The following is a 12,456-nucleotide window of genomic DNA, read 5'->3' as shown; positions in this document are numbered from 1 at the left end:
TACTTCCACTAAGTAATGAGGTGACTTTCACTGATAGATCTAATGATGCAGTACAGCTACGGAATCCAAATATTCACGTCAACTTTTTGTGCAGCAATTTGTAATAACATTAGCTGCTTGAGGTAATCTGAATTCTACAGATTAGGAAATTATACTATTCATTGGACAACACAAATAAGTAGCATACAGTACACAAGGATGAGCAGACACTAAGGGATACACTGTATTGGATCTGTATCACAAACGTCAAACCACAAAATGTTGAGACCAAATAGTCAATCCTCTGAAATGCTGAAAACATACACACACAAAAAAGTGGTTTTGCAGGAGTGCAACCCCCCCCTGCATCCCAGCACCCCTGCTAATTATATATACCAATTCCAAGAGTACACACTACACTTAGGAAAATAGCAAATTCCCTGATCCCACTGTACAGCAACCTCATTAAAAAAATCCATACCTGTCAAACTCTTAAGTGCAAGAAATCTGGACAAAGCCAAAATTACTGGGGGGCAAAGGCCCAAAATCAGGAACAAATTTTAAATATTGCTCTTATAAACTTAGAAAGTTGCTAGAATAACAAGTGTTGTGTTAGCATGCATTTTCTGAAGAATATATCGGCTGAAACTCAAATGAATGTTATTGCTGAGTAACTTTATTCCTCAGTGATTTGCTAGAAACCCACAAATTCTATGAGGAACAGACCAAAAATATGAGCAAAACTCTGGACATTCTGAGAAAATCTGGAAAGTTGAGAGGTATGCTGCAACACCCAATAGTTGACGTTTCAGACATTTCAGGCATTCTGAAACAGTGATCATGTGACAGAGACCCTCTGTATTACACAGTGAGGCTGCTGATGTAATACTGTAATGATGTGATTCTTTTTAGGATGAGTTACATGGATAACAGAAGAAAGAGACTGCCAGTTATTAACAAAGCTATACTGACTATTGTATGTACACAGGGATTAATGCACCTGGCATAACTTGTGAATGACAACTGCAGACTACACTAACTCACACCAGAATACAATGATTTTTATGAAATTATTTAAACTAGAGACTTTTCCCTTGCTCCATTACTTTTAAACAAAGATCGGTCAGGAGACTCAGTAATGTTCCCCTGCCGGACCATATCAGAATATATTTAGTGACGCTAGTTAACATTAAATATTTTAATAATTTATGTCAGTTAAACTCCATTTTCCTGGTGCGACACTAGTGTGGCTAAATGGCTTGCTTACAGTCACAGAGTATCGAAATGGAGAATGAGGGATTCAGCTCCAAGACTAAAACAGCCTTAACTCTTACCACAGTACTGCCGGATAAAGTACAATTTGTGCATTTAAGCATTTTATATAAATAAATCTGCTAGGGTACAGCACAGTCATGTTCCCAGAGTCATAACAAATGGTCAGTTGACAGTGGAGACAACTTTGCATTGGGCCAGAATGGGTTGTTTATGGTGAGTTACCAGATAACACTGAAAGTACCTCAGAACAATGGTTAAATACAGGCAGGCTGACATTAGGCACCAGAAGCAGCTAAGAATGAAGCAGGTCTCATGCTTGGGGGATGGTAATACCACAGCACACATTTATAGTCATGGGCACCTATGAGCTACAGATTCAAGGCTTTGCTTTGCTACCTAATAATTGGTAAGCTTGCACTTTACTAAGAATGGAGTTCAAGCAGTGTTAGGCATAATTAAACACCAGTAACAATGGTGAAAGAACCAGTAGACAGACTGGTGGTTTTGGAGGTGGGGATTGCAACTGGATGCCGGGCAATGCAGGAAATCTGCAACTCTACTGTTCTAGGAGCAATAGAAAACACAAACTACTAAGAAAAAAAAGCTGCACATCTCAGTTCAGATAATTGTGTGAACTCTGCATACTGCCAAGGAAATACTGCCAGAGGTACAAAATAACACAATGTTATGCGTCTCTTCACAAACACAAGTCACTGAAATAGCCAATATACCCAAATACTGCACAGAATAGTTACCATCTGAGCACCAAAGGGTTAAATTCATATAAAATGCCATGGGAACCCCCAAAATATAAACATTACCCCTTAAATGGCCACAGATCTGGACAGTACAAGTAAATGCTGTTGGCTGTAGTGCTAAACTATGAACATCTGGTCTTACAAATCTCTGCAAAGCAGTTTAAGTCATCGTTATTAAGATGATTTTACTTTTCCTCCAAGTGTAATGTATGTGTCTTATCGTGCTGTAAATTTGTTGCCAATGAATATAATGACGGTGTCTGCATGGTAGCAGCATCTGGCAGCTAATCAGTATATTCTGAATAAAAATAATGATGTAAAAATTCAAATACCTCTCTCAAAACCTTCCACAACCACAGTAAACATCTGGCAACACCACAGTTTATTCATGATGCAGGCCAGAGATTTCCTTTCCAGATTAATTGTAGCTTCAAAGAGCAGAAATTTTTATTTAATTGAATACTTATGTTGTTTCATCGGTCTAAAGCAACTGAGGTAAACAAGAAGAATTATGAGCTTTATCTTTGTTTGAATGATGAGAAAAAAAAACTTTGATGCAAAATAAACATTTTGATGAACTCACAAGATATCTTTCTTCATCTTTCATGCCTGGAGTACGGACCATGTGATTTTGCTCACTTCTCCAGTCCCCAAATCGTCGAAAGAAATAGTTGGATAGAAATCGGTTGACAGGATCTCTAATCATGTTGATATAAGTAGGCTGTTCCAGTCCAAACCTAAAAAAGACAACCCAGACAAATCACTGTGAATGAAGGACCTATTCCAGACTGCTTCCACATAAATGAAGATCTGTTAATAAAGTATCCTCCCTTTAAGTACACTGCAATTAAAGCATGTTTTTATTTCCCCTTTGACATAAATGAATACCTAAATATCCCACATCTATAAGTATATTGCCACAAGACATTTTATTTCCAGTGAAGTGTCTACATATGGGCTTTACAACTATGACAACTGTAGTCACACTAAAGGTAAATACATCTGAAGGTTGGAAACTTTAACTGAAAAAGAATTGTGACCTGTTCCTACATCAGCTTAATGGTTTTAGCAGAAGCTGTCTCTTGTCTGTATTTCATGGAGTTTAGCAGATAAATAGATGTGGGAAAGCATACATGCCTCAGGCAGTTTGTCATTTCCAGTCAGGGCAGTTGAAACAACTGAGACAATGGGTCACAAATGTCATACATCAATATTTGCTGATGCAAAATATTACATATTTGTGAAAACTAGGCCAGAAGAATGTAGAGAATTTCGACTTTTTTGCTATGTGAGGCTAAAGTGACTTTACTTTACAGCTGATTTAACAGAGACCTCACACCAATCTCTGAAGGTCTAGATAGGCCAAAACGGAGATAGATGTGCCCATATCAGCACATTACTGAAGATTCTGTAACTGCTCATTTTTTCCTACCTTACAAAGCATGAAACAGCACCTAATGGGAAACAAGGCTTGTACAGTTCATTCATGTCTCAGACTGTTTATCAATAACAATAATAATAATTGCTTCCTCATGGAAACCTACAAGTTACTCATTTTTAAAAGGATCCTAGCATTTTACTTCAGTTTCTTGTTTTGACTTCAATTTTCTCAGCTGATAATGTGCTCTTATGAGTTCACCAACATTTCCATTTGGCATAATGTGTACCATTGTTTGTCAAATGTCCATCCATGAGCAATGTATCAGTCAATGAACTGGTCTGTGATTAGTATACAGTATTGTCTTATGGAGCATATCATTTACCATGACACTTCTTATATATATTTTGGTTAATTTGTTCGTTTTAGTCCTCACACACATCCCAACTATCTGGTCAGTTATCATAATCCTGCTCATTCATTTCCCAATAAGGTAAGAGCCAGCTGCATTATTACTATCACACAGGCAGCCATCAGGAGTGTTTTGCTATATGCGTTTTCTACCACGCTTTGATTCCCACATGATAGGTGTGGCATGACAATATCACTCCCTTATGAAGGAGATGCAACTCTTTAAGCAGCCCTGTACCCCTTGTGAATGGATAGGTCCTGCTAGGTCCATGGTTTAAAGAAGGGGTGCATTACCACAAGGGATACATTAACAAACCCCCAAGGCATCTCTTTCAGCTACCTACTAAGGAGACATGAGCAGGCAATGCCTTTTCCAGGCCCTTTCTCCCAGTGTCCAGACCACTAATCAAACTCAGGTTAGCTGGGTCATACTCAGAGGTCTATCCCTCTAATACAAGATTTATTTTTGTAAGGCACTCCAAAGTTTCTGTCATGCCACTTACTCATTTCTACTAAGTAAGCAATAATCAGAGTCAATCTTTTCTAATTTAATTTCTCTTTCCTGCAATGAACACTTTTGTGGCTGTCATATGTACATCTTCAAATCGGTTAATATATTTTTCAGTGCTTTCTTTTACTCCATGCCTGCTGACCAAAAGCTTCCTCCTTTCCAGACCTATTCATTCCTCTCTTTGCACTGAATGGTACAATCTACATTACCCCGCCCATAGGGAAGGTTCCATGCTTTATCAGAAGTGTACTTCCTAGTGCCACTCTAATAACGACAACTGGTGCTGGTGGTGAGAATCAGATGGTAGAGTGCAATCATTGAGGAGACACAGTAACATTAACCTATTTCTCCACTTCTCCATACCTCTGCACTTCAATGTACAGTATGTTTGTATGTTGCCTACACAGGGCCATGCTTTGTGTTTGCATCAAAATCCAGCTATGATGCATGAGCACTGCTTGATTAGTGACAGCAGGTCAAGCTCCATCATGAGCACTGCTTGGTTAGTGATGGTACGTCAAGGTCTATCAAGAACACATCTTGGTTATTGATGGCAGGTCAAGGTCCATCATGAGCACTGCTTGGTTAGTGATGGCAGGTCAAGGTCTATCATAAGCATTGATTGGTTAGTGATGGCAGGGCAAGGTCCATCATGAACACTGCTTGGTTAGTGATGCCAGGTCAATGTCTATCATGAGCATTGCTTGGTTAGTGATGGCAGGTCAAGGTCCATCATGAACACTGCTTGGTTAGTGATGGCAGGTCAAGGTCTATCATAAGCATTGATTGGTTAGTGATGGCAGGGCAAGGTCCATCATGAACACTGCTTGGTTAGTGATGCCAGGTCAATGTCTATCATGAGCATTGCTTGGTTAGTGATGGCAGGTCAAGGTCCATCATGAGCACTGCTTGGTTAGTGATGGCAGGTCAAGGTCCATCATGAGCACTGCTTGGTTAGTGATGGTAGGTCAAGGTCCATCATGAGCACTGCTTGGTTAATGATGGCAAGTCAAGGTCCCTCACGTGCATTGCTTGGTTAGTGATGGCAGATCAAGGTCCATCATGAGCACTGCTTGGTTAGTGATGGCAGGTCAAGATCCATCATGAGCACTGCTTGGTTAGTCACGGCAGGTCAAGGTCCATCATGAGCACTGCTTGGTTAATGACAACAGGTCAAGGTCCATCATGAGCACTGCTTGGTTACTGATGGCAGGTCAGGGTCCATTATGAGCACTGCTTGGTTAGTTACGACAGGTCAAGTACCATCACGAGCACTGCTTGGTTAGTGATGGCAGATCATGGACGGTCCATCGTGTGCATTGCTTGGTTAGCGATGGCAGGTCAAAGTCCATCATGAGCACTGCTTGGGTTGTGATGGAATGTCAAGATCCATCATGAGCACTGCTTGATTAGTGATGGCAGGTCACGGTCCATCATGAGCACTGCTTGGTTAGTGATGGCAGGTCAAGGTCCATCATGCAAATGCAATTTCACCTAACAAGATAAGATGTTAGTACAGCAGCAAACCATATCTTCTTCTTCCTCCCATCCACCTAAAAATTGATGAATTGGTGTCGGACACTAACTTCCATTCTATTTGCCAGTTATCTGAGTCACAGTTAGGTCTTTATCATTCTAGGGCGATTAGCTAGCAAGTCAGTTCATATGTTAAAATAAACATTTCATGAGAGACAGAGTCAGTATTTACAACATGTTTGCACGAAGGAAACATTACAAACTTTTACACTAGTAATTAATTTTTCCATTCCCTATGTGGACCATTATGTTCCTATCCTTTCTTCTAACATTTATGAAAATGACAGAGAATCTTCAAACCTTATGACTGGATTATTTCCAAGACTCTTCTTCACAAGGTATCCAGCAAAACCTCACATCACTCCCACGGCACTGTATGTCACTCAGGATGAATGTTTCTTTTTAGGGGGTATGAAATGCACTTTTTTACCTTATGACTAAGATGCTACATTTCTGTATTTTTCGGGCCTTAGCCATATTCCTTTTTCATGCACTCCACCTCCTCAGGTACACCAACCCTTCTGATGGCCAGACTGAATGGTGGTTTCTAAAAGCTGCACAACCATCTGATATAACTGTTTCTGTACAAGCTTGGTGGCTCTTAATGAATATGTTATGCAAGCATGGACACCAAAGTCTAAGGGCCAGGAATATGAGACAGCACAACTAGAGAGAGGTTGCATGCACTGCTGCCCCTCCCAACCTCTGCTTTATCATCTTTGGAGGGGTTTGGCAAAAGACTGCCAAAGCACACACACTAGTAAAAGGACCACAGCAGATTTCTGAATAGACGTAAGAAAAAAAACATGGCAGAGTACTACTTACAGCAAAAAGAAAAAGTTTGGCCCAGCTGGATATGGGCAGAGTACACTTCTACTTTTATTAAAAAAATACAAATGTTTTTTCAGTAACATGGGTACTTTTCCTTAGTTTAGCAAGTGGGATAAACAATGTAATCAAATGTAGCAACCCATTCAGTCTGTTTGCTATGATCCTCTAAGTGATTCAGGTAGTCTGGCAGTTGGTGCAGAGGTTAAGGTTGGAAGCTATAGTTTCTGTGGTACAGGTTTTGAATTCCTTAGCCCTCTTCTGTATGCTGTGTGACCTTAAGCAAATCTCTTAACCAGACATTGTTGCTTCTGAAAAGGGACTGTGTGCCCAGTAGGCCTACCTGGTTAACAGACAGGATTATTATTCAGCTGTGGTGAATATGGCTGACATATAAAGAACTGTTTGAGATTTAACTAAAACTGACTGTAGTGTTAAACCAGAGGCATAGCTCGGGTGGGTTGAAGGGGGCAGCCACCTTGGGTGCAAACTGTTAGGAGGTGTGATTGGCAGTCCTGAATCAGTCTTAAGTGCAGCATCGGTATTTAGAAATTAATGTCTGAATGCTGATATTGCAGTTGCTGTCAGAAATGAAGTGCTTTAGCGCTCCATGTGAGGAGTAAACTCAAGAAGCTACCTGTGTAGCAAGCAGTTTGCTACTGTTTAAAAGTAAAGAAGAACTTGCCTTTTTTTAGGTTCCTTAAGCCATATTTTAGGAGCATGAACAGACCTTTTTTTCTCAGAGTAGAAGAGTTGATGGGGAAGAATGGACCTGGCTTAAAGAGCTCCAGATAAGTAACACACCATTTTTCATTAACTTAAGCAGGGTGACAGAATAGCTGGCTACATCTGTGACTTAAACCACAAGAAATCTACGCAGTGTCATCTTACAAATTAACTTAATATGACTAGTACAAGCACCAATTTTCCCACTTCGCTATTGCACATAGCCAGGAAAACATGCTAAGCTATGTGCTGAAGAGATCCCACTGCATACCCAGAATGTCTTCAGATACAAGTCAAACAAGTGAGGGCTTTGCAAGTTTGGCTGTGAGGTAATAATATCTGTTCGACATGCAAAGCAACTGCACACTAATGATTTATCAAGCTGCAATGCACGGTGGCTAAAGAAATTTTGTCCTGGGAGTAGTCTCTGTGTGTGGTTGTGGGGGGGGGGAGCAGACAAAAAAATGAGTGCCTTGGAAGTCTAGCTGTGTGGTAATACCAGTGCAGCACACACACCACGTATGATACTACGGGTCTACTTCTAATTACTGAAATACCACTTACCCAAATCTTACTAGATCGAGATTACACCGACTGTTCACTTAACGGAACGTTCATATAACCAAAGTTTTAAACAGGGAAAGGAGGCAGTTGGCCGACATGGGGAAATTAGCCCTTTTCTCCAATACAGTGTGATCTCGTAGTTGGTATATATAGTTAGGGGGGTGTAGCCCCCAACCTAGGTAGGTTTGATATACTTCTGTGTATTTGTTGTTGAACATTGGCCAAGTGCCTCCTTTCCCTGTTTAAAATTCCAGTGATGCTAACGTTTGTTTAAGTGAACGTTTGGTGTAGTTGTCTCAATCTAGTGAGATTTGGGTAAGTTGTATTTAGGTAATTAGAAGTAGACCTGTTACTACACATGTGGAATAATGGAGAGAAACCTACTGAAATATCACAGTACAACTCACTCAGATGCAACTCCTCGAAACAATAACTGTGAAACCTGGAGTTTTGTTTTATAAGCTGTGGAAGAGAGGGAAGTATAGCCCCCATTATACCTGGAGTAGAATTACTTATTTACATACAGCTGAAAACTTTTAGTTTAACCTGTCCTTTCCATAAGTTATATCTACAATGAATTGTGGCTCAATGATTCATTAGTAAAGAAAATAGGCAACTGCATATTTTTGTACACTAAAGTGTAAGTTAAACAGTAAAGTTAAAATGATTACATATTATCTTTACTTGGCTTTGATATAAAAATAGGCTATCCACTCATGGGGAATATGGTTTTGGTATAGTGAAAACACTTCTTGTTTATGTTGGGTGAATAGTTTATTTTAACCTTTTTATTAAATTAATAAGCATTTGAATATTTTGTCAAGATATCAGAAATACAGCTTACAGCTTCTTTTTTCAGACATGAAAGTTCACACATTCACAAGTTCACGCATCAAGCTAATGACCTTACTGGTCTTCAGGATGCTCAACTGCTGTCTTCTCATACATATCTATATCTATAGCTATATCTACATCTATATGTGTGTGTGTGTGTGTGTGTGTGTGTATATATATATATATATATATATATATATATATATATATATATATATATATATGCACATACATATATATGCACACATATATGGCGGTAGAGACAGCTAATCCAAAAAGCAATGTAGTTTTATTAAAGAGGAAAAGACAATGGTGTAGACTTTTCTTTTTATAGTCTCTCATATCAATTTGGCTACAATCCCTAGTTGATTTTCCTTATGTCTGGATTCGTAGCCAAACATGTGCATGCTATTCCAGGTTTCTTCCACTTTGTTTCTTCATAGTTAGAGTACACACCCCAGAACCTTATTCCAGCACAAACTTCCCTATCAACTTCTCTGATTACCAGGTTGACAGCCTTCTTTTTTTATACACCACACAACAGGACTACTGCCTGATACAGCTCTCTCTGTTTACAAGCATATTCTTCATAAAATCTTTACTATTTAAAACACATCAGTACAACTATATTTTTACAATATTTTGGCCCATTATAGAGGAAGAACTGACACATCATGTTAAAATACATAAAAATGATTATTTCTTAAGAGTGTTAATGAGTGAATTCTGAATGTGAAAGCAAACTTACTCCATAAACTAGGAGGCTTCCTGTTTTCTGTTCTTGATAATTATTTTTTAGTACTAGGTTCCTTGTTCTGTGTTATCTGTCTCTAGCACTGTATGTCCAATATGGGGTGTTATTCGTAGTCATTACACAGATGCATTACTGCTATTGGCTCTGTCCGCTAATGACTGCAGCTCACCTACGATTCACAGAGGACATTTATGCTAATGCGAGATGGCACTGAATAATATTACGCAAATAATTGATAATGAGACGTAAATGAGATATGATGTAACTCAGTGTATGCTAATGAAGCAGTCTGTCAGCTGTTTGTGATTCATAGTGGGAATTTCATGTTTTTCCGTGCCTTCTGCAGATACATTATATACAGCAGAATCTTGCCAATCCTAACTACTTTGGAATCCATGAAAATGCTCTCAGTTGCTGTTAGCCTTGCTATTTCTAGGTGTGAGGTGCTTGTCTTGGCCAAGCCATAACCACTTGCTCCTGGCACCACTCATTGCCCAAGAAGACAGAGATACAGGCTGAGAATAACTCATTATAAATTCAATAATCAGGAAATACCTGACAGGTTCAGAGAGGACAGGAACAGTATAAGGTCCTTAGTGGGTGTGTATGGGAGGAATGCATGGACTTCCTATCTTTGTGGACACTAATGTATGAATAGCCCTCGCTATAGTTGCCAAAGGGATCTTCCAGAGACAAATGAGGGACACGTTGGGGATCTCATAAGCTTCTGCCTCGATGATAGTGCAGATGTTCTTAACATGTGTGGATCAGCACATCTATTTTCCAGCGTCACATTGGGAATGAGTCAGGACTATTTCATGATTTCATGCATTGCATTTGAATGAAAACTTTTTTTAATATTTTGCAATTTTTTATCAGATTAAAGTGGGTTGTTTGCTGAAGTACTGCACATCACATTATGTTTATTTTGTCTTACAAGTGATTTGTGACTTCAGAGACAAAACATATCATTTGTGTAGTAGTGACAGCATTGCTTGTTTAAATGACAGGATACTCATTTAAATGTATACTTTTCCCATTATCGTTTATACTTTTCTTACTGTGTTTCCATGAAAAGTTGTGTACTAATACTTTTCAGCTGTAGGAATGTTATTGCATAGAGCAGTGCTGTTAGTGACTGCAATGTCATGTTATGTCATATAGATTTTTTCCACAGTTCCTAAAGGTTCTAACAGTACTCTTAAGAAGATGCAATGGACACAGTTGTAAAGTAACCCAACCACTCCCAACATTTTTTTGTGATATGTTTTTCCCTTCTAGTTAAACCATTCAACAATCTTTATGAAGGTGAAATTTTAAGTAACAGAATTGTCAAAGTTAATTCACAGTAATTCAAGATCAAATGAGTTACACACATCTCCAAAGGACAGGCTAAGTGTCTGTGGAAGTGGTTTTGAAGACAGTCTGTCATGAGAGTTGCATAGTGAGTTGGTTGAAGACCATGACCTAAATGATGAAGGTGACTCTGCAGACATTGATCTGGCAGCACCTCGTGAATGTGATTGGAACCTTAAATAACAGGTTCTGGTAGGTGTACATGAATGCTGATGTGTCCTGCATGAAATCTGTTGTGATTGTCCTTCCTGACTAGTTACATAACTTTTCTGAGAAAGACTTGGAGTGTCATGTGATCTGCCCCTTTGGGTCTAGACAGTACCCTGTCCTCTTCCGCTAGCAAGAGTGTCTCCCACTTGAGTCTGGTAAGTCCTAATAAGTGTACAAATGGAGTCAGCCACGGATACTTAGTGTGCCACCGTGCTACTCTTAGTGTGATTGTGGCATTATCCTTACTCTTCCATTTTGAGGTAGTGCGAGAAATCCTCACGCATACCCTGGATGTCTCTGACTATTTCCAGCTGATTCTCTGTGGCAGTGCACTGAGCCCTAACAATGTCACAGCACATTTGCTGCTGACAACCCAATGCCTTTTGTATTTCCTGGGGTAGCTGTAACAAATGTCTGTGCCTGCCTTCCCTTTGTAAAGGTGCCACTGCAGACACTGCTACCTCTGAATGCCTTTCATCATAATCAAAGTGTTCATCAGGGTTTGGTGTTTGGAGATACTGATGTAGAGGTACACATGGTTGCCCCTCCTGTACAAGCAATGTCTACATGTGCTTGACGCTCTGATGCACTTTCCTGCAGAGTTACTAACCTGTTGTGGGATGTGAGATCCTGACATTAAACATGCGGACTGCGTGCTACTTTCTTTAGGTTGCCATATAACATCATTATCACCAACAGCTATTTTGCTGTTGATCTCTCAAATTCATTGGTATAGTGGAACTGTTTGCTTCTAATGCTGACCCTGTAAAAATATTTGAAAAAAATTACTCATAATGAGATAGCATACACTGCTGTATGCTTATTAAGAGGGTGTGGGGACACTTACCATGCACACTGCTTTCACTGCTATTCTACGTTGATGTAGAAGGTTCACCTAGTAATAGTATTTGTCATTTGTTTAATGTAATCATTTGTTGTCAGCATTCAAATCTCTATATGACTATATGGTACATTTTTTAAACCAACCTTCATCAGCAGATGAGTGTTGCTGCTGGAAACCTTGGTAACAGCCAGTGCCCACATTAGCTCTGATTATTTCAGTGACATTATTCTCTGTGGCATACGCACTCCCATGGGCAGAGAGAAGGTATTCCTCATCTGGTGCTAAGTGTTTAATTGCTGGAGTCCTACCCCACTCCCCAGTACTGGTACAGGCAATTGCATTCTGCCTCGTCTTGCTTCTAGCAGGTCCTACTATATAATTTGCCCGCTTCTTACATTGTGTTAATATGAAGTTTCTGCCACCCACTGCATTACTGTCAGGGACTTGATTCCAGGCTTTTGTCTTATTTGTCTCCTCCTTTACCGAACAGAC

The 12,456-nt window shown here is 39.5% G+C and overlaps 1 protein-coding gene across 1 annotated transcript in view; it reads right to left on the bottom strand.

The window, feature by feature from the left end:
* The window catches only part of UST (uronyl 2-sulfotransferase), a 2,042,870-nt gene that overhangs the window by 681,656 nt on the left and 1,348,758 nt on the right, over nucleotides 1–12,456 (bottom strand). The window contains exon 5 of the mRNA XM_044068933.1: nucleotides 2,596–2,749. Within this exon, the coding sequence (XP_043924868.1) occupies nucleotides 2,596–2,749 (154 nt within the window). The remainder of the gene's footprint in view (nucleotides 1–2,595; nucleotides 2,750–12,456) is intronic.

The sequence above is a fragment of the Protopterus annectens genome, chromosome 1.part0 (genome assembly GCF_019279795.1).
Source record: "Protopterus annectens isolate FY-2018-M chromosome 1.part0, PAN1.0, whole genome shotgun sequence".
NCBI classification, from domain to species: Eukaryota; Metazoa; Chordata; order Ceratodontiformes; family Protopteridae; genus Protopterus; species Protopterus annectens.
This window is presented reverse-complemented; position numbering and strand designations above follow the sequence as displayed.